This window comes from Cololabis saira, chromosome 6 (genome assembly GCF_033807715.1).
Source record: "Cololabis saira isolate AMF1-May2022 chromosome 6, fColSai1.1, whole genome shotgun sequence".
In the NCBI taxonomy this organism is placed as follows: Eukaryota; Metazoa; Chordata; class Actinopteri; order Beloniformes; family Belonidae; genus Cololabis; species Cololabis saira.
Window position 1 is genome coordinate 18,026,347 of NC_084592.1, and position 21,761 is coordinate 18,048,107.

At 42.3% G+C, this 21,761-nt stretch overlaps 1 protein-coding gene across 5 annotated transcripts in view; it reads left to right on the forward strand.

The window, feature by feature from the left end:
- Window positions 1–21,761, forward strand: part of zmp:0000001200 (dedicator of cytokinesis protein 9) — an 89,439-nt gene that overhangs the window by 47,330 nt on the left and 20,348 nt on the right. For 4 of the 5 annotated variants that reach the window (XM_061723463.1, XM_061723462.1, XM_061723459.1 and 1 more), the window contains exons 6-32: window positions 1,006–1,101; window positions 1,359–1,493; window positions 4,192–4,366; window positions 8,113–8,165; window positions 8,815–8,889; window positions 8,974–9,114; window positions 10,155–10,367; window positions 11,424–11,546; window positions 11,933–12,015; window positions 12,153–12,275; window positions 12,512–12,591; window positions 12,712–12,899; window positions 13,058–13,123; window positions 13,216–13,308; window positions 13,389–13,512; window positions 15,102–15,220; window positions 15,608–15,691; window positions 15,786–15,875; window positions 18,069–18,184; window positions 18,289–18,358; window positions 18,467–18,592; window positions 18,703–18,774; window positions 19,890–20,036; window positions 20,178–20,261; window positions 20,422–20,533; window positions 21,330–21,508; window positions 21,599–21,718. In XM_061723463.1, the coding sequence (XP_061579447.1) occupies window positions 1,006–1,101; window positions 1,359–1,493; window positions 4,192–4,366; window positions 8,113–8,165; window positions 8,815–8,889; window positions 8,974–9,114; window positions 10,155–10,367; window positions 11,424–11,546; window positions 11,933–12,015; window positions 12,153–12,275; window positions 12,512–12,591; window positions 12,712–12,899; window positions 13,058–13,123; window positions 13,216–13,308; window positions 13,389–13,512; window positions 15,102–15,220; window positions 15,608–15,691; window positions 15,786–15,875; window positions 18,069–18,184; window positions 18,289–18,358; window positions 18,467–18,592; window positions 18,703–18,774; window positions 19,890–20,036; window positions 20,178–20,261; window positions 20,422–20,533; window positions 21,330–21,508; window positions 21,599–21,718 (3,087 nt within the window). Of the gene's footprint in view, window positions 1–1,005; window positions 1,102–1,358; window positions 1,494–4,191; window positions 4,367–8,112; window positions 8,166–8,814; window positions 8,890–8,973; window positions 9,115–10,154; window positions 10,368–11,423; window positions 11,547–11,932; window positions 12,016–12,152; window positions 12,276–12,511; window positions 12,592–12,711; window positions 12,900–13,057; window positions 13,124–13,215; window positions 13,309–13,388; window positions 13,513–15,101; window positions 15,221–15,607; window positions 15,692–15,785; window positions 15,876–18,068; window positions 18,185–18,288; window positions 18,359–18,466; window positions 18,593–18,702; window positions 18,775–19,889; window positions 20,037–20,177; window positions 20,262–20,421; window positions 20,534–20,689; window positions 20,720–21,329; window positions 21,509–21,598; window positions 21,719–21,761 lie in introns of all 5 variants that reach the window. The other variant, XM_061723458.1, reaches the window with a different exon arrangement.

The following is a 21,761-nucleotide window of genomic DNA, read 5'->3' on the forward strand; positions in this document are numbered from 1 at the left end:
ATTTGTTTGTTTGGTCTGGATTTTTTTTTTTTTTTTTGAAAAACTAGTTCGGAGAGACTGAACCCAGTGACTCTTCGCTTCTCTGGACTGGACTGGTGAAAACTGTCTAGACATACGTGAACAAACGGGTCTTGAACCTTTCCAGCTGCTTTTCGACTCACTGAAAGCGCAAGATTTCCCTGCCAGCACTTTTAAAATCCCCCTTTGCCTTATTCGACCAAAAGAAGAAGAAGAAGTGATGCCGGACCAGGAAAATGACATCTTGAAAGAGCATTCAGCTATTGTGTGAAGTCCTTTTCGAGGAATAAAACTCCTGACTACTATGCATGCTTTTACACATGCAGCGCTGATGTAGAGCAGGACCGGCCTGGACAGTTTGTCCCCGTCTCCTCTTCTATCAGCGCTCTCCTAATTGGTTTATTTTCACATATCAGTAGAGCGGACGGGTCACGGTAGCCTTGAGTCCGGTCATATGTGAAAGGCGTGACCTCACGCTGTCAGTGTTAGGCGGTGCGTGTGTGAGTTGACCGGTATTCATGTGTCATCTGCTCTGGAGATGGAGATATTTATTCTCTCTAACAGTTTCAGTTTGTTTTATGTTCTTGTGCTTGTTTGGACTGAGATAGTCCCGTCCAGCGTTGGGCTCTGCGTATTCTCAAACTTCAACATCAAAGGGTTTTTTTTGGGGGGGGGGGGTTTCCACAGCAAGGCAGGACCTTGGCACGATGTGCTAATTGATGCTCCCTGCAAAATGTCCAATTAATTGAACCTTCTTTAAGCATAATCTGACTTTGCTTTTGAACCCATAACTGTTTTTTTTCCTTTTCTTGCACTGTTACCCCCCATTTTTTTAAAAGTATTATAATTAATTTCCTTCAGAAAAATGTGAACTAAAGACACTAATGAATTGAAGCGAGTATGAACGTTTTAAGGCTTGCTAAGGTGTGTGCGTCTCCCCTCGATTGAGCTTCCAGTTGTCTGATCTTGTGTCTTTGTCTCCTGCAGGACTCGGCCTCCTTAGGCTCCCAGAAAGGTGGGATTTCCAAACATGGCTGGCTCTACAAAGGAAACATGAACAGCGCCATCAGCGTCACCATGAGGGTGAGACGGCAATAATGACCCCGACGAAAGATTTGAACAAAAACAACCAGCTTAACTTCTAATAAATTAGTTTTAAGCTTTTTCTTTGTCTTATTTAATACATTAGAATCTATTTCAGCATCTAGGGCTTTTTTTCTTTTTTTTAAAGATGCCTTTTCGTCTTAAATCATAACAATTAACCTTTTTTTTGTAATTATTGCAGCAGAACTCCTATGTTTTCTTTAACAGTGAACGCTGCTTTCTTGCTCTCGTTTCAGTCGTTCAAGAGGAGGTATTTCCACCTAACCCAGCTCGGTGACGGCTCGTATAATTTAAACTTCTACAAGGATGAGAAGATCTCCAAGGAGCCCAAAGGAACCATTTTCCTGGACTCTTGTATGGGCGTGGTTCAGGTACTCGTCTCTGCAAAACAAAGGCAGCGAATGTGAAAGCTGGTTAAACCTGAACGACCCCTTTACGCGCCGAGCCAAATGCAACATCTCTGCTGGCGTCGTTCCGGCCGATGATGCGGGCCCCCGGAGGAAATTCAAATGCCATCTGCCTAAAATGAAGTGACGGACAAAGCAACTATAGTTTGTCCCTGTAGATTTATTTATTATCATGTAGTTTTTATAAAAAAATCGATCCGTAACAGACAAACCTACTGAGCCCAGTGGAGGACTGCAGCTGAATAAGTACCTGAGAAACCCTCTCTCCTCCAATTCGATGAAACCTGAGCTCTCTCCTCTCAAGGTCGTGTTTTTCTGCTGACGGCGAAGGCGAGGTGAATGCTGAGATCTCACTTCCGCGCACTTCCCTCTGCCCTCACGATCAATGTTTGGTGCTCACGTCTGATCGTAGTCTCTCCGGGAGCATCATCATCATCATCCATCTGTCTATCATCTCAGTTGATGGGGAGAACTGGATTTTTTTCCCTTTTACACGGCTGTAACCCATCTGACATTAATCAGGATGATTGGTTTAATGTCATGCGGAGGAGGAGCCGGGTGGACTCTGCTTGAACGCTTCAAGATGTTTGGAGGTTTTTATCAGTGCGAGTTATGGCGTCTGTGCCATCCTTTGCTCAGCGTTCAATAGCAACCGCTTTTCAAGCACATACTTTGTCTTTTTTCTGTGGTCTCGCCAGATTACAAATGAGCAGACGGCGCAACCCGCTTTTTGAGTCATATGACATGTTTATTGGTGCTGTTGCCTCCCAGCACGAAGGTTCCTGGTTCGAATCCCCACAGGGGTCTTCTCTGTTGGTTCTCCCTGTGCTTGTGTGGGCTCGTGTGTATGCAAACAACCAACGCCCGACTTGTTCGACACATTTGATGAGGAAATTGCTTGAAGTGGAGGCTTTTTTACCTTTCTGAATAAGTCATCATGTGAAGTCACACTTAAACCATTTCTCAGAGGTCCACGTTTCTTTGTGTGACTTACATTTCGAGCAGAAAAAGGCGGCTCTGTGAGGACAACTGCAGATGTTTATGGTGCAGCTGGGCTGACATATGAAATTACTTCATCCTGAGCCTCAAGGGGCTCCTGGACTCTGATAAGATGCCAACATATGTTGAAACACTTATTATTAGTTTTGCGGCCAGTAATCCTTGGAAGTCCAGCACTGAGCTCAAACCAAACAGAAAAATACCCTAATGAGCCGCATGCATATCATATTTTCTTCTCTCTACTCATTTACTGCATATAAAGTGGTTACAACGTATTAAAAAACGACTTTAAAGCTCACCCACTCCGTTTCTCTGCAGCTGTGTTATCTAGAAAAGAGAGACATATCCTCTTACTCATCGTGATAGCCGTGACTAAGCTTATTTTGCGAAAGCCTAGTTTTATTTCTGTCCTAAACACACACAAGTCGTGTTTACTCAGCCCTCCCGCAGATAGCCCCTCGCTCCCTCCCAGTCACTCCCACTCCGCTGTTTTCTGTGTTACAGGCAACCGCAGAATAACAATCCACCAGCTGTTAACATTAATGAGACGACCTCCCCGCTCGTTTTAAAGGAAACACTGCTTGAATAATGAATTTAAATCGATAATAAAGATCAGACTTTAGCTCTGTTGCCGTGTCACCTACAAACTGCAGCAGGATCGGGTCTGATTGGTTATGGATGAGGCGAAGGCCCGTATGGGACGGCATCATTCTTGATGGCTGATCAAGGTCATGGATCTGCAGACACAAGTCGGTTTTATGCAGCGCCACACAGCCGTGGACTGAATAAGTCTGTGGCTCACATCTCGTGATCACTATTTGATTATTAAATATTAAAAGCTGAAGGCAGATTATCACATATTAGTTTAGTTTAGTTTAGTTTTATTTAGCACATAACATAAAAAAATAACATTACACAAATAAGTGCAGTTAAAAGAAACTGTGCAGGGAGGAGCGAGCAAGCCAGTATATGAGGAGCCCCCACCTAATAACATTTAACAAAATAGTTATGAGGATACAAAATCATAAAAAATAAAATAATATATCATAAAAATTGCATGTAGAACATGAATGAAAATAAAATTAAAAAAATAAATAAATAAATAAAATAAAAAAAAATTACTGTAGACATGATCATGAAAATATGAGTATTATGCTGAACAAATGGCAACACAGAATATGAAGTGCAAAAGAACATTAACAGTGGGAAAAGCAAGAGCTTTCTTGGCTACATTGTTGAATTAAATGCTCTCTTGAGCGACTTTTGAAAATGGATAGGGACCTACAATTGTTTGCAATATGGTACCAACTATTCCAGACTTTGACACCTCTAAATCTAAACAAAAATTGGCTTCTAGATTCCAGACATTTAGGCGGATGTAGGGCGAGGGCCTGCCGAGTTGAGTAGCAATGAAATTGAGAGTTTGTGGCAAAGTATGACCTAAAGTGCTCAGGAACATTTCCTTCTGAGGAAAATATTTTGTAAAGAAAAATGCATATTTGGTAACTGTTGATGTCATAAATAGTAAGGATCTGTAGGTTTTTAAATAAAGGAGCAGCAGTAGCATCCCAGAATCATATCAGAAGGTTCTGTTTTTATTCTGGTGCTGCTTCTGTTATTAACGATGGATCTTTCTCTTTTATTCTCCGTCTCGTCACCGCAGAACAACAAGGTTCGCAGGTTTGCCTTCGAGCTGAAGATGCAGGACAAGAGCTCCTACCTGCTGGCTGCCGACAGCGAGGCAGAGATGGAGGACTGGATCAACACGCTCAACAAGATCCTACACAGCAGCTTCGAGATCGCCATGCACGAGAAAAGAAATGGAGACGTTCACGATGGTGCGTGTCCGTCCGCTGTTCTCTCTGTCTCGATATTTCCATATGCTGACGTCATTCTCCTGTTATAGTTTAGTTTTATCCACAGTCTGGCCAAGAACGGACGTTTCAGCTGCAAACAGTCATTATTCAATATAAATAATTAACTTTCCTTCTTAACTCTTTGTCCAAACTACATGTAGAAAGAAATTTATTGCACTCAACTAATATTTTTGGTGCCATTTGGTCACATTCTTAAAAGGAAATGTGTTTCAATTGTCTTGCTTTTTAACCATTGTGCTGTCTTTGGGTCAAAATGACCCAATTCTTCTATCCTTTTTTCCTCCTTTTTTACCCTCCTTTACTCCTTTTTCTTCCTACCTCACTTTCGTCATTCGTTCCTTTATTACTTTCTTTGCTTTTCCTACCTTCTTTCCTCATTTTCTCCATTCCTTCCTTCTTCCCTCCCTTCTTTCTTTCCTTTTCTCCATTATTTCCTTCCTTTCTCCCTTCCTTCCATCTTTCCTCCCTTCCTTACTCTCTTTTCTACTTCTTTCCTTCTTTTCTCCTTCCTTCCTTCCTTCCTTCCTTCCTTCTTTTCTCCTTTCTTCCTTACTTCCTTCTTTCCTTCCTTCCATCTTTTCTCCCTTCCTTCCTTCCTTCCTTCCTTCCTTCCTTCCTTCCTTCCTTCCTTCCTTCCTTCCTTCCTTCCTTCCTCCCTTCCATCTTTTCTCCCTTCCTTACTCCCTTTCCTACTTCCTTCCTTCCTTCTTTCCTTCTTTTCTCCTTTCTTCCTTACTTCCTTCTTTCCTTCTTTTCTCCTTCCTTACTCCCTTTCCTACTTCCTTCCTTCCTTCTTTCCTTCTTTTCTCCTTTCTTCCTTACTTCCTTCTTTCCTTCCTTCCATCTTTTCTTCCTTCCTTTCTTCCTTACTTCCTTCATTCCTTCTTTTCTCCTTCCTTCCTTCCTTCCTTCCTTCCTTCCTTCCTTCCTTCCTTCTTTCCTTCTTTTCTCCTTTCTTCCTTACTTCCTTCTTTCCTTCCTTCCATCTTTTCTCCCTTCCTTCCTTCCTTCCTTCCTTCCTTCCTTCCTTCCTTCCTTCCTTCCTCCCTTCCATCTTTTCTCCCTTCCTTACTCCCTTTCCTACTTCCTTCCTTCCTTCTTTCCTTCTTTTCTCCTTTCTTCCTTACTTCCTTCTTTCCTTCTTTTCTCCTTCCTTACTCCCTTTCCTACTTCCTTCCTTCCTTCTTTCCTTCTTTTCTCCTTTCTTCCTTACTTCCTTCTTTCCTTCCTTCCATCTTTTCTTCCTTCCTTTCTTCCTTACTTCCTTCTTTCCTTCATTCCTTCTTTTCTCCTTCCTTCCTTCCTTCCTTCCTTCCTTCCTTCCTTCCTTCCTTCCTTCCTTCCTTCCTTCCTTCCTTCCTTCTTTCCTTCTTTTCTCCTTTCTTCCTTACTTCCTTCTTTCCTTCCTTCCATCTTTTCTCCCTTCCTTCCTTCCTTCCTTCCTTCCTTCCTTCCTTCCTTCCTTCCTTCCTCCCTTCCATCTTTTCTCCCTTCCTTACTCCCTTTCCTACTTCCTTCCTTCCTTCTTTCCTTCTTTTCTCCTTCCTTCCTTCCTTCTTTCCTTCTTTTCTCCTTTCTTCCTTACTTCCTTCTTTCCTTCCTTCCATCTTTTCTCCCTTCCTTCCTTCCTTCCTTCCTTCCTTCCTTCCTTCCTTCCTTCCTTCCTTCCTTCCTTCCTTCCTCCCTTCCATCTTTTCTCCCTTCCTTACTCCCTTTCCTACTTCCTTCCTTCCTTCTTTCCTTCTTTTCTCCTTCCTTCCTTCCTTCTTTCCTTCTTTTCTCCTTTCTTCCTTACTTCCTTCTTTCCTTCTTTTCTCCTTCCTTCTTTCCTTCCTTCCATCTTTTCTCCCTTCCTTACTCCCTTTCCTACTTCCTTCCTTCCTTCTTTCCTTCTTTTCTCCTTCCTTCCTTCCTTCTTTTCTCCTTTCTTCCTTACTTCCTTCTTTCCTTCCTTCCATCTTTTCTTCCTTCCTTCCTTCCTTCCTTCCTTCCTTCCTTCCTTCCTTCCTTCCTTCCTTCCTTCCTTCCTTCCTTCCTCCCTTCCATCTTTTCTCCCTTCCTTACTCCCTTTCCTACTTCCTTCCTTCCTTCTTTCCTTCTTTTCTCCTTTCTTCTTTCCTTCCTTCCATCTTTTCTCCCTTCCTTACTCCCTTTCCTACTTCCTTCCTTCCTTCTTTCCTTCTTTTCTCCTTCCTTCTTTCCTTCCTTCCATCTTTTCTCCCTTCCTTACTCCCTTTCCTACTTCCTTCCTTCCTTCTTTCCTTCTTTTCTCCTTCCTTCCTTCCTTCTTTTCTCCTTTCTTCCTTACTTCCTTCTTTCCTTCCTTCCATCTTTTCTTCCTTCCTTCCTTCCTTCCTTCCTTCCTTCCTTCCTTCCTTCCTTCCTTCCTTCCTTCCTTCCTTCCTTCCTCCCTTCCATCTTTTCTCCCTTCCTTACTCCCTTTCCTACTTCCTTCCTTCCTTCTTTCCTTCTTTTCTCCTTTCTTCCTTACTTCCTTCTTTCCTTCCTTCCATCTTTTCTTCCTTCCTTCCTTCCTTCCTTCCTTCCTTCCTTCCTTCCTTCCTTCCTTCCTTCCTTCCTTCCTTCCTTCCTTCCTTCCTCCCTTCCATCTTTTCTCCCTTCCTTACTCCCTTTCCTACTTCCTTCCTTCCTTCTTTCCTTCTTTTCTCCTTTCTTCCTTACTTCCTTCTTTCCTTCCTTCCATCTTTTCTTCCTTCCTTTCTTCCTTACTTCCTTCTTTCCTTCTTTTCTCCTTTCTTCCTTACTTCCTTCTTTCCTTCCTTCCATCTTTTCTTCCTTCCTTTCTTCCTTACTTCCTTCTTTCCTTCTTTTCTCCTTTCTTCCTTACTTCCTTCTTTCCTTCCTTCCATCTTTTCTCCCTTCCTCCCTTCCTTCTTTTCTCCCTTCACCCTCCCTTGACCCAAAGACAGCACAAAGGTTAATAGTTAATATTTTACTATATGCACAGTACAGGCCAAAAGTTTGGACACACCTCATCCAAACAAATGGGGAAGTGTGTCCAAACGTTTGGTCTGTATTGTACGTCACAGATTCAATTAAGTAAGTCCTTGTTTTAACATTTACACAAGTCAACATTAAGAGAACACTTTCTTTAATCGCTGATCAGTTTGTCGCTGGTGAATTTCTGTACGAGCTTCAGAGGAAGACGACCCTCAGTTACTATATCCAGTAAATCCACCGATCATTATGGGCTTTCTCACTCCGGGACGCTGATCCGCTGCTGTTAAAGCTGTTATCCGCCAGTCCTGACGCTCCTCTGCCCCGCTTCTCTCTGGCTCTGCGAATGCAGCGTGAGACGTGATACCAGACCACCCAGGGTTGTTAGTGCACACCTCGTTCCCTTCCCTGCCTCTTTCTCGCGGAGAGCTTAGCCACTGAGGCTCATCGCCACCACCGTGAAATATGCCTCACTAATCTCTCCGACTCCTCAGCTTTTATTAATTATCCTGTCCACGAGGGGAGGGGGGAAACAAAAAGCAACAATCGGCTGGAGCTTATCTAGGGGATTCGTTAAAACGCTCGACTGAGACCTCCAGTATCTCCCCTTCGATCCCGGCTGATGCCAGAACAGTTGAAGTACTATTTACTGAACTTTCACATGTCGGTGAACGATTAAAGCAGTTTAAGAATGCTGTGCGAGTCTTATTTTGTTCTGCATCTTTGCTCTGATTTCTATTTTCTTGTAGATGATGATCTTGGAAAGTCAGACAGCTCCTCTGGCAGCATGGACAGCTATCAGGTAGGTCCTACTTCAGCATCAGATCTCCGTGCCTTTTTGGAAAAAGTAGAAGAAAAAGCTTCTTATGCCACAAACATATGGTCTTGATTTAGAGCTGAGGATTCCACACCCGGTTTCTGAATCTTTAATTCGTTTTGTGGATATGATCCGACATTAAAAAGACCCATTGGTCCCCTGTAGATTATATTTAGCTTTTTTTAATAGGGTTTTGTCCAAAAATTAATATTTGTCACATTGCACCATTCAGGAACATCAGAGGTTTCAAAGATTTTTTTTTCATTTTTTCTGTTAAACTGTTCAAATGATTTACTGGCTGAAAGCTCACAGATTGGAAAAAGTTTGGATATTTTCTGTTTTAGTGGAAAAACTGCTCATGGCATTTAGGAATACATAATGTTAAAGACATATGTGCGTTAGAGCTAATGATGAAAAACGGCCCAACGGGCCCGAGTCCGCTCCAGCTAAGCGAACGCCGGCTGCGCTCGGGCGTCACTGCTGAATCGGTGCCAGTCATCTGCAAAATATGAAGTGTCACTCAAGAGTAGGGTGCAAATAACAAAATCTGGTCCGGTGACGAAACCTAAAGTGTATTAACAAAATCAGACAGTCAAGAGTTTCCGTTCAGAGAGTGTCCTTCTTTCGTTTTTAGAGCACCAGAGATATTGAATCGAGGGTGCGGAACGAGACCAGGTTGAAGCTGTTCACTCTTGATCCGGACACGCAGGTAATTCAACATCCAGCGCGCCGACATTCACGCAATGCAACTTCCCCGGTGAAATCTAACACCCCCCTCGTGTGCTGTGTGCAGAAACTGGACTTCTCAGGAATAGAGCCAGACGTCAAGCAGTTTGAGGAGAAGTTTGGCAAGCGGGTCCTGGTGAACTGCAACGACCTCTCGTTTAATCTGCAGAGCTGTGTGGCGGAGAACGAGGAGGGGCCCACGACCAACGTAAGGCCCGTCTCTTTCCCTGGACACAATGGCTCCTAAATGGCAGAAATAACATTACGGGCCCGCCCGAGGGCGGATGAGACGGTTTGTTCCAGCGGCTGGACGGCCTCCTATCATTACTTAAGGACCGGCGTTGGCATGGCAACCAGGCTCCTGGCTCAGGGATGCTGAACATTCTGTGTAATGAAGTTTGATGTCCTGCTGTCTCTCCCAGCATAGTCTCTGTTGAAGCCTGGACATGTTGTCTCCTCACACACACACACACACACACACACACACACACACACACACACACACACACACACACACAGAACAGTTACTTTGAACTGTGTTCACACACCACCCTCCAACGATACTTTCTCAGAATAGCTACTAGTGATGTGTCCACCGAACCAACACTTCCCCTGCTGATACTTTTTTCCGACACCTAAACTGATTTTAAGCCAGTTCTTAATATAAGTTTCTCTGTTTAAAATAACGAGGAGGTCAAGTAATATAAAGGACTGTCTCAGAAAATTAGAATATTGTGATAAAGTTCTTTATTTTCTGTAATGCAATTAAAAAAAACTAAAATGTCATACATTCTGGATTCATTACAAATCAGCTGAAATATTGCAAGCCTTTTATTATTTTAATATTGCTGATTATGGCTTACAGTTTAAGATTAGGATTCCCAGAATATTCAAATTTTTGAGATAAGATATTTGAGTTTTCTTAAACTGTAAGCCACGATCAGAAATATTAAAATAATAAAAGGCTTGTAATATGTCAGTTGATTTGCAATGAATCCAGAATGTATTACATTTTTGCATTACAGAAAAAAAAAGGACTTTATCACAATATTCTAATTTTCTGAGACAGTCCTGTAGTTCCGGGTCTATTATAATCACAGAGAGTGTTCCTGGCACTTAACATCTTAAATAAAATGTATTTTATGTATTTTTTGTCCTTGAAGTTGCAGTGAAGGTTACAGTTAATGCAGAGAGGAATCTGCTTTCTTTGGTCCTGATTTCCCTGACTGGTTGCGTCTTGTTTTCAAGGTGGAGCCGTTCTACGTCACCCTGTCACTGTTTGACATCCAGAACGGCAGGAAGATCTCCTCCGACTTCCACGTGGACTTAAATCACCCGTCTGTGAGGGGCATGCTGCCCAACAGCGCCAGCCACTACATGAACGGGGGCAACGACGCCCGTCCTGAGGGCCAGCGCTCCATCCACGGGGTGCCAGAATCGGCCCTGCAGTATCCCAGACAGGTCCAGAAACTTTTCTTTTTTTTTCATTTCATTTCATTTATTCCATTCATGGTATATATTCTTAATAATGTTGTACAAAATTCCATGAAGTACACATTATCACCATGAAAGAAAAGGAGCAGGAAGAAGAAAACTTATGATACCTGGCCCTCTCTGTTAATACAATTACGTTGACTTACTGGACACCAATCTATCTATACACATATTTATAACAAGAAAACAAACAAAAATACCACTCTTCTATCTATTTTTTTCTCTTTCTCCTTCATCTTTTTTGTAGGCACTTATCTTTTCTTTTTTAAACATTTTCTTAAGCTGATACAAACTTGTGCAACTTTTCAGTTTCTTGCTTTGTCCATGCCATAATTTTACACCTGTAACAGAAATACACATTTGTTTTATGTTTAGCCTTGCAAAAGTATGTTTGAAATCAAGTTTAAGTCTGTTGTCCTCATCCTCCAATCTGAACAAATTTTGTAACTGTTCTGGTAACGATCGATTTTTGCTTTAAACATTATTTTTAAAGTTTGAAGTTCAACTATATCCGCCATTTTCAACAAACCTGCCGAAATAAATAATCTGTTTGATGGTTCTCTGATGCCTGCCCTGTGAATGACTCTCACTTAAGCCCCTTTCACACAGAGATTCCGCAATATTGGTGTAAAGAAGTCCTGCCAATACGCCGCCTTTGTTGGTTCACACAGAACCATACAACGCCGGCATAACGCCGCTCCCGTCTGTAAATTCACACAGCATGCCGGCGTTCCGCAATCGGAGGCGTGACGACAGCGTCAGCGCTGGCCCCGGCTGGCCCCGGCATGCCGGCTGTGTCATTCACACAGACCCCGTTTCGTCTCTGTGACGGCTCTGTGACTACCTCCGCTGCCGGCTTATTGGTGGGGCCACTTGGCCCCCCCATTCCGCCTCCGTGACTTTCACACAGAACAGCGAGGCGGCTTAAAGGCGCAACGTTCCCGCCTCGAACTGGCTGTGTGAAAGGGGCTTTAGATTACCGCTTGAATGCATTTCCATCTAACGTTTTGTCTCTTCCTGCAGGGAGTGTTTTCGGTCACGTGCCCCCACCCAGACATATTCCTGGTGGCTCGCGTAGAGAAAGTGCTTCAGGGCGGGATTAACCACTGTGCAGAGCCGTACATGAAGAGCTCCGACTCTACCAAGGTACCGAGCCGTCCTAAGAAGTCACGATTATCCTCACGTTAATATCAGATTTCAGCACATTGCTCCGTCAGATACACCAATAAGCATCTGTGACCTTATAACACCATAATTGATAAATAACGATCACTGCCATGTTTGGAAGTGCTGACTGGATGAACTGAAACTCAACACAAACATTGACTTTGGCTGTACAAATGTTGTCCTGCACCCCGACGGGAGCTTGGCGGGTGGTTGTGATCCAGACGCCGGGGAGGGGGTCGGGGAAGGGGACTGTGTGTTTGTATTCAGATCTACGTGTGTTGAGTCTGGCAAGCAGCTGAATACTGTTGTAGCAGCGAATGTGGGTGTGTTTGCGCTGAAGTTTGTGTGTCTCTGTTTTCCACCAGGTGGCACAGAAGGTCCTGAAAAATGCCAAACTGGCGTGTAGTCGATTGGGCCAGTACAGGATGCCTTTTGCCTGGGCAGCAAGGTGCTTCATCTTTCATTCAATGATTCTCCGGCCTGAAAACTTGACTTTCCTAATCAGTTTTGTCTGTGTCGCGTCACCTTTGGTTCACCCGAACAGGAAAGTACAGCAGATTGTTTTATTTTTCTGTTTTTTTGCAGGCCTTTGTTCAAAGATGCCTCGGGGACGCTGGACAAAAGTTCCCGCTTCTCCGCTCTGTACAGGCAGGACAGCAACAAACTGTCCAATGACGACATGCTCAAACTGCTGGCTGATTTCAGAAAGTGAGTAATGAAAACCGAGTAGTCTCGCAGATGTTCCGGATGGAAAATATCAGCCTATAGGTTGATCATTTCAAAACCTGCTCCAACTGTCTTTGAAAATAAGATATTGTTTTTTGCTTCCATCTGTTGATGCAATCATATACCCTTCAGGTATTTCTAGATGTCCAGTCTGTTTCTTATTCAGCTTTTTGTAGTGGATATCAAATTCTTAATTTGAACTTATTATCCCTTCCCAGACCAGAGAAGATGGCCAAGCTGCCTGTAATCCTAGGAAACCTCGATGTTATCATCGACAACGTAGCCCCCGACTGGACAAGTAAGCCCTTTCAGAGGAGATGAAAGCCGTCGTCGCCGCCACCGCATCTCAGACCAATACCGGTCACGTCGTCCGCAGGCTGTTTATTTGGTCTGCATCTCCTCTGCTTCTTTTGTGCAGATTGCATTACCTCATCCTACATTCCTGTGAAGCATTTCGACGTCAGTGAGAAGAGCAGCATCTTCTTTGAATTGGAGGAGTTTGTGCCATGCATCGCCAAATGTTCTCAGCCTTTCACCATCTACAACAATCACCTCTACATCTACCCGAAGCACTTGAAATACGACAGCCAGAAGTCATTTGCCAAGGTACCTTCGTCCTTTCTCATACAGTGTCCTTTTATAGGCGCAAAGAATGGGAATTGTTTTGTTTTCCATGCATGAAATAAAAGTTTCAGACATACTGAACTTGAATTATTTTTTTTTTATTTAAAACTAAATGCATTTCTCATAATTTCTTTGCTCAGGCTAGAAACATAGCTGTCTGCATTGAGTTCAGGGACTCAGATGATGAAGAGGCTGTTTCACTGAAGGTACATTTGGTTTAAAATTGTTCAAAACAAACCCCCAAAGGACCCCTGTACCAGTTAAACAACTCATTGTCTATTATTTTATCTTTCCTAAGTGCATCTACGGGCGACCTGGAGGACCTTTGTTTACCAAAAATGCATTTACCTCAGTATTACATCACCAGCACAACCCAGAGTTCTACGACGAAGTAAGACACCTCCCACCTCACCTTTTTTAGCTCGCATCAAAAATGTTTACTGATGACTGAATGTGTGTTTGTCCGCTCAGTTTAAGATTGAGCTGCCGACCCAGCTCCACGAGAAGCATCACCTGCTCTTCACCTTCTACCACGTGAGCTGCGACAGCAACAGCAAGGCCAGCACCAAAAAGAGGGACCTGATCGAGACGCAAGGTGAAACCCTCGGCCTTGACCTTTTTGCAGAGTTTGAGAAGTGATCGTGCCAATTGGATTTTCTCAAAGTCAGAAAAACATGCCAAGATGACGCAGTATGAAATATGCAGGGATGTGTGCGTTCATTTGGACTCAAGCTAGTTTCCTGCTCTGACCTGCAACATGAGAAAAAAATAACGGAGAGTATTCACAAGAGATGCATCTTATTGGTAATAAATAAACCAATAAAGAGTACAGCAAATAAAACACACACATTTTTTAACAGAGAAACAGAAACAAGTCCAGTACAAACAAACTCGGAGAGGGCACTATTCCAGTAATTGCAGTGGAGTCGGATTTACTGCGGTCAATAAATCGATGCTTCATAAACCGGGACGAGCCCAGTGGTCCAATTCGATGGCGTCATTGAGCTACGTTTGTAGCTCATCTAGAGGCTAATCTCATTTCTCTCATTTGGATCCCCTCGTTTCCTCTCTCCTCCGTCCTCCCGACTGTGACCAGGAAATAAATCTGGAATGAACCCGACGGAGAGAGGAGGCAACTGCACTTAATCTGCAACAGTGTAGGAGGGGATTTGTTTTGGGGATCTCTGACATTTAAAGGTCAGTTGATCCCACGCTGTAAATTTAGTTAATTAAAATGCAGCTGGAAAGCAAAATAGATGGTTTATCTAACTGAAGTAATAAAACAGATATGTTTGCAGCACAAAATAGTGGATATATGATACGTCACATTTAAAGTGAAGGATCTCTCAGTTTTTTTAAGTGCCTGTCACCTCACTTCCTCGTCGCTCAGATTGCTCCTCGACTGTCACGTTCCCGACTCTGGCCGGAGGGATAAGACTCGAGGAGAGGGATGAGAGTGTGCAGATAAATAAGATAACAAAGAGGCCCAAATAAGATGTAGCTGGGCCACGATGGCAGAACTCGAGCGCTCTTATCTGACTTAGGGCTGGCGATATATCGAGATTTTAATATATATCGATATATTTTCAAACGCGATATGGTACGAGACAATATCGTTTATATCGATTTAAAATTATTTATTTATTTATTTTTTTAAATGATTTTGATATAGCTTATTTTGTGACAAATTGACTTGAATGTTTTATTTGAGATATGCACAAATGTTTTGTTATTTGCACAACTATCAACCTCAGTGGAAAAGTCTGCCTGTTACTGTCTACATTGTATTAATTGCACAGTGTATTTTAATTTAATTGTTATGCAGGAAAGGGATATTTGTTTTATTTTATTCAAGAAGCATTTTTATTCTATATATGCAGGCAGTTTATTTTTATTTCATTTGTTTTATACATTTTGATATTGTGCAGACCTCTGTTAATAAAGGTACCTGTGTGACATTTGGCACGAGGCTTTGTATTAAAACTGACTGTTTTTTTAAGGGTTTGCCTCAGAAAAACGTGAAGCTAACAGAGATGCTATAATGCTTTGGGGGAAACCCCAATTATGTCACAGAAAAAATATCGATATATATCGAGTATCGCCATTCAGCTAGAAAATATCGAGATATGACTTTTGGTCCATATCGCCCAGCCCTACTCTGACTGTGTTCTCGTCTGCTCTCAGTGGGTTACGCCTGGCTCCCCCTGCTGAAGGACGGCCGGGTCACCATGAATGAGAGTCAGGTCCCCGTGGCCGCCAACCTGCCTGCCGGATACCTGGGCTGTCAAGACGGTGCCAGCAAGGTGGAGCAGCTCCCTCACGTCTGATTGCGATTGTCTGGTGTCTTTTTCCTCTTAGCTTGATTGATGTCATCCTTTTTCTAAGTGCATTTGATTTTGCGGTTTTAGGATAATAAGTTGAATAGACTACTCCTGAAGATAAAATTAATTTTATGAATTTAGATTTATATTTTCCTCAATTATTTATGAAATATTTATTTTTAAAGGATTTTTTCATGGATGCTACTTTTTAAATATATGTATATTTTAAAATCTCACATAACCCCTGTCGTGCCTTCACGTACCCCCAGGGGTACGCGTACCCCCATTTGAGAACCACTGGATTAAAAGATCTATGAAAGCGAGAACAAACGGATGCAATAAGAATTGTTAATGTTTCTCCTTTTACAGCATTGTTCTGAGGTCAAGTGGGTGGATGGAGGCAAGCCTCTGTTCAAGGTGTCCACCCATCTCGTGTCTACCATCTACACTCAGGTTGGTCTTAAAGAACTGAAGAAGCCTTCCTGAAGCGTTCCACCTCCATCTCCAGTGAATAAACTCCTGCGTTCTGACTTTCTCTGTGTTTCAGGATCAGCATTTACACAACTTCTTTCATCACTGTCAGAGCGTGGCATCAGAAGCCCAGGCGTCAGGAGGAGAGCTGGTCAAATACCTGAAGGTAAAGAACCGTTTCATACAAAGATGTGACATTAAAGGTCCTATTTACCTTGAATTTTTCTTTTTCTAATTTATGTTTTAAATGTGCTGCATTTGCTCAGGGAGAGTGTGACCTCTGTTCCACACAAACACGAAAGAGTAAAATAGTTTGAGGAGCAGAGCAAATGATTACAGAGGCGGTTACTTAATAATCCAACTGAAACGCTGATTGCATTAATGACCAGGACACCAGTTTCAACATCCTGGTGGTTGGTTGACTTTATTTTCCGTTGTTTTCCTAAATGCCTCACAGGCAGTCGGTGGTTATGACATTATCATGCACAATTACATTTGTCCATCTGACTTCCGACTCTTCCGACTGAAGGCTTTGCTGCGGTTAATAGTTAAATTAATCTGCAAATGATGTTAGTTCAGCCAGAGATAAACTTGAAATGTTGATGCACGATCTCCATCCACCGCCGTGTAAATGAGCGCACATTTCCTACACGGAAGCAAAGAATGATCAGGAGAACATTTTCAACTTTCATATTCATAATAAAGAAAAAAGACATGACACATTTGGCCATTTTGTCAAAAAAACAGTTTGATTTGTCGTGTATAGAGATTTCTTTCCCTTGTAGAGATTCAAACTGACGTCTGTAAATCTGTGACCGTTACGTTTTGAGGTTTTGGTGAGGACCCAAAAGCAGGTGATCTCCGGGAGGCAGGAGTTGCAAACAGAAAAGTCCTTTATTTGACATAAACCTCTGAAAGGCAGGCGTCCCAAAACCTCTACTTCTTCTACTTCCACAAGAAAACAAAGAAAGTCAACAACAAAAAAACATGACTAGGCAAACAGACGGGTTGGAAAACAGATGGACCAGCCAGGAGGAAGAAAAGCCAAAACAACATAAAGACTGGGCTGACTAGACACAGGCGCGTACAATCAGGAGAGATGGGAACAAGGGAAGTCAAAGTAGAACTTAAGAAACTAAGACTAGAACTTTTAAATTAAAAACACAAACGACAGGAAATCCAAGAAAACAACAGAGGAGAAATGAGAACCCTGAACCATGACAGTCGCAGCTCCTCCTCCTGGCTGCCGTAGCTCTTTTTCCACTTTTTTGCTAGTGAACTGGAAGCTTCATTGTCACTTTTTCCTCCACTCATTGTCAGTCCATGGGAACTCCTGGCGAACACTGACACGGGGCCATTTGGTCCGGTACGTCCCTCGGGTTCTTATGTAAACACTGAACAATAGCCAGAGCGTCAGACAGCAGGTCAGATGGCAGCGAGCCAAATGGCCCGGCAGGGTTGTGTTTAATTTCCTTTTACCCGGGCACTGATGCCCCAGCATCAACACTCCCATTCCCAGTCGGTGGTCGGCACTGTTCCCTTCACTCATGAAACGGCTTTCCTCACAAAATAAACTCAGTTATTTATTTATTTACATTTTATATAAAGTAAATCTCTCTTCATTAGGCCTGTGTTGAAAAGATCGATTCTCCGATTTTAAATCGATTCTCATATTAATTCCTAAAAATCGATTCATATGTCTAAAGATCGACTAAAAAATGTTTTTGTTTTTTTTTCATCATTACATTACAACTTTTGGTACTTTTTTGTTTATGCCCAAAAAAGGAATGTTTTGTTGGACACGAGAATAACTGGTGCCATGTTTTTACCGTACCTTTAAATATGTTTAAAGGTATGAAAACATTAAAGTTTTCAGTTATAATTGCATACATTGTCTATATTTCTTTGCTTTATATACTGTCTTGGGGTTACATTTGCATAAATGTTAAAAACCAAATTCTCATAAATGGGGAAAAAATAAAAGCGATTTCTTTCGTCCTCCCTGGATCTGTTTGGTAATTCTGACCCACATGATGTTTCTGAAAGCAGTTCTATCAGCATTCTGGGAGCTGATTGGTCCTTACAGCATCATTAACTGCAATACTTGCTGTTGAAGCTCAATATAATACTAGTATTAATATGTTGCATAACTAGACAGTCATATAATTCATGCAACAGCGGAAAAAAAGGTTTTATTAACAGTAACCCAAATCAATATCGGATCGAATCGAATTGGATCGAATCAAAGTGTGATAATTGATTCTGAATCTTAAGATTGGAATCGAATCGATTCTTGATATTTGAATCGATCCCCAGCCCTACTCTTCATGAGCACATTTCGTTTATATTTTAACTGCAGAGTCTGCATGCCATGGAGACTCATGTGATGATCAAGTTCCTGCCGACCATCCTCAATCAGCTGTTTAGAGTCCTGACCAGCGCTACCCAAGAGGACGTGGCGGTAAACGTCACCAGGCAAGTGTCCCTGAAAATATTCACGACCTTTTCAAAGTCTGAAGTAGAAATACACTGTCAAACCAAACATTTTCGGTGGTTTAAACCTTCTTTGTTGTCTTTAGAGTCATGATTCACGTGGTAGCCCAGTGCCACGAGGAAGGCTTGGAGCACTATCTACGCTCCTACGTGAAGGTGAGACTCACGTTACGCATCACAACCGTGTATTTAATCAGAACCGTGTGGGTTTTGCCTCGGTACTGGCTGACTGACACGTGTGTCCTTTTCATGCGTCCAAAACAGTTTGTGTTCAAGACTGAGCCGTACTCATCCTCCACCACCCGGACTGTGCACGAAGAGCTGGCTAAAGCCATGACTGCAATCCTGAAACCTTCCACCGACTTCCTAACGAGCAACAAGCTCCTCAAAGTAACTCGTTTGCACTTTTTCAAAAAAGCAAAGCAAAGCAGAGCGTGTAATTATAAGCGCCACAAGCTTCCTCTTTATTGTTGTCTGACTGGTGTTTGTCTCCTTGGCAGTACTCCTGGTATTTCTTTGAGGCCTTAGTCAAATCCATGGCTCAGTATTTGATTGAAAGCTGTAAAGTGAAGGTAAGTTTGGCAAAACATTTGTTTCTGACTCAGATCTGTTGGCTTATGTCTACTTTGCACACTGACTCTTGGAGACACCCACAGTCCTGCAGTTAAAGTGTGATGGATCATAGTTTGGCTCAGAGTTGGTTCAGACCTCATAACCACATCCCTGTAAATGAGAAGCATTGTTATGATTGCTCAATCGAGTCACGAAGGTGGACTGTTTAAACAAAAACTGGATGAGGAGGTAGAATATTACCTGTGAGTCAGGGGTCTTTGTACCAGAGCTTCTGGGAATGTCCAAGACATCCCATCTTCTGTGCAGATGGAATCCAGGTTAATTATTTTATTTGGGGAGGAGTTTTTTTCTGTTTTTCTTTCTATTTGTGCCAACATCAGTCCTGTGCAGAGGTGTCAAAAGTATTCACATTCATTACTCAGGTAGAAGTATAGATACTAGAGTTTAAAAATACTCCTGTAGAAGTTGAAGTATCATCTCAAGTTTTTTACTCAAGTAAAAGTATAAAAGTACTGGTTTCAAAACTACTTAAAGTATATAAGTAAAAGTAATGTAAGGGGGAAAAAGCCATTAAGGACAAAAGCCATTGAAAATGAATGCATCTTAGTATAATGCAAATATATTAAAGAACCATATGTGTGTACTATTGAGCATTAACATGTGTTTCAGAGAGCAGGAGATATGATGACTAGTTGCCTATAAGTATTGTAATGGTGCAAAAAGTCAAACTTCAGAGGCATGTTATCATTTATCCTAACCTTTATTTGAATGTACATCCAAGTTTAGTTGCAGGAATCTGAGGGAACGGATGTAAGAACAAAACTGGACAAGAACATCTGAAACAACCACAACCAAATTCACTCTATCCGGATGGAGCAATTTAACTGGATAGTTTTTTTTTAAAGGCCGAAATGAAATAGAGTAACGAGGCTGTTTTTAAAATGTCAGGAGTAAAAAGTACAGATAATTGTGTGAAAATGTAAGGAGTAAAAGTAAAAAGTCGTCTGAAAAATAATTACTCCAGTGAAGTATAGATAACCAAAACTTCTACTTAAGTAAGGTAACGAAGTATTTGTACTTCGTTACTTGACACCTCTGGTCCTGTGTCCTTCAGCTGTCGAGGAATCAGCGCTTCTCAGCCTCCTTCCATCACACTGTGGAGACCCTGGTCAACATGATGATGCCACACATCACCCAGAAGTACAAGGACAACCTGGATGCAGCTCGGAACGCCAACCACAGCCTGGCGGTCTTCGTCAAGGTCAAGATCCACTTTTGTTTTTGTTTTCTTTTTTTTGTTTTTCTTTTTGCATGGTTTTTGAAACCATTCACTGATTGGTCCACGCCGCACTGTATGGCATTAATATTTGTTCACAAGGATTTTATTCCCTTTTTTCTGCAGCGTTGTTTCAACCTGATGGACAGAGGCTTCGTGTTCAAGCAGATCAACAACTACAGCAACTGCTTTATGCCTGGAGACCCAAAGGTACACTGACAGCGCAAATAATAACAGCTGTGCTTGTAACAGATGGGTTGAGTGTAAAAATGTGTTTGTTTTATGTTTGTTTTAAGATTTATGATCACGTTGATGGTGGGTTGCGCTGCTGCAAAACCGCATCTCTTGTTTCTTTCGTTTCTCAATGCAGACACTCTTTGAGTTCAAGTTCGAGTTCCTGCGTGTGGTGTGCAACCACGAGCACTACGTGCCCCTCAACCTGCCCATGCCGTTTGGAAAGGGGAGAATATTGAGATTTCAAGGTGAGAAACCTGGGTTTGGACAACCTAATGGCAGCTTCAGCCAGTTTACCAGCCGTCTTTTATACTATTTCAGAACTGAAATAAATTGTTTTATTGTCCAACAAAAAAAAATGCATTTTGTTTCTTTTTTTTTTGTTGCTATGTTATCTTCGTAAGATACAGAGGAGTCATGTGATAGTCCAGTAGGTAGGTGTCGCCTCATGTCGCCTCAATCATAGCAGACATGGTCTAGGGTCTGGATGTGGTTTGATCTTCATGATTAGTGATGGCAAGGGGCAAATTATTTTCTGTCATTCCCCCAAAAAAAGAAAGAAAGAAAGAAATCATATCTCTATTTAATTCCTGCATTGTATAATAATTAACAAAAATGTAGAGTCTTTGTTTTGATCATTGAACGTGTGGGTGTGTGATTTGGGATTGCTTTTCCCGTCTTAAATGCTGTAGGAAACCATCTGTGAACAGCTGCTGCTCAGTCAGAGGTTTAAGTCGTGTTTGCCTTTCCACACTGTTGATGTACAACAAAGACTCTGTCACGCGGTGGGAATCTGTCAAAACCTGAAAGTCTTTGTCTCTGTTTTTCCTCCTAGAGACTGTTTGATGATTGCTAATTGTCTTGTAGGAAATCACGTGTCGAGTTAAGCAGGTTTTCATCCTGGCAACAATCTCTCTTCTGTCCAGACATTCATTTTTTCTTATCAGTTTCATTGTTATAAATGGATGTTGAAAGGGAACATCTCTTGCACCTCCTCTCGGATGCTTAATTCCCTCATCGTCCTCTTCCTGCCCCCCCCCCCAGACCTCCAGCTGGATTATTCCCTGACAGATGACTTCTCTAAGAACCATTTCCTGGTGGGGCTGCTGCTCAGGGAGGTCAGTGCAGCTCTGCAGGAGTTCAGGGAGATTCGTCAGATAGCCATCCAGGTGCTGAAGAATCTCATGATAAAACATACGTTTGATGACCGCTACACCTCCAAGGTAAATCGTGGCTTCTTGCTGCCTCTGTGCCTGATGCTGAATCACCTTGTACATTTATTGATTTTTCTTTTCTTTTCTTAATTTTTTCAGAGCCAGCAGGCCAGACTGGCCACCTTGTACTTTCCCTTGTTTGGTCTGCTTCATGAAAACGTCAACAGGCTGAATGTGAAGGAAACATCCCCGTTCACCGTCAACCACTCCATCAACAATGTAAGAGAGCCACCTAGTGGTCGCTTTGAGTATTACAGCAATT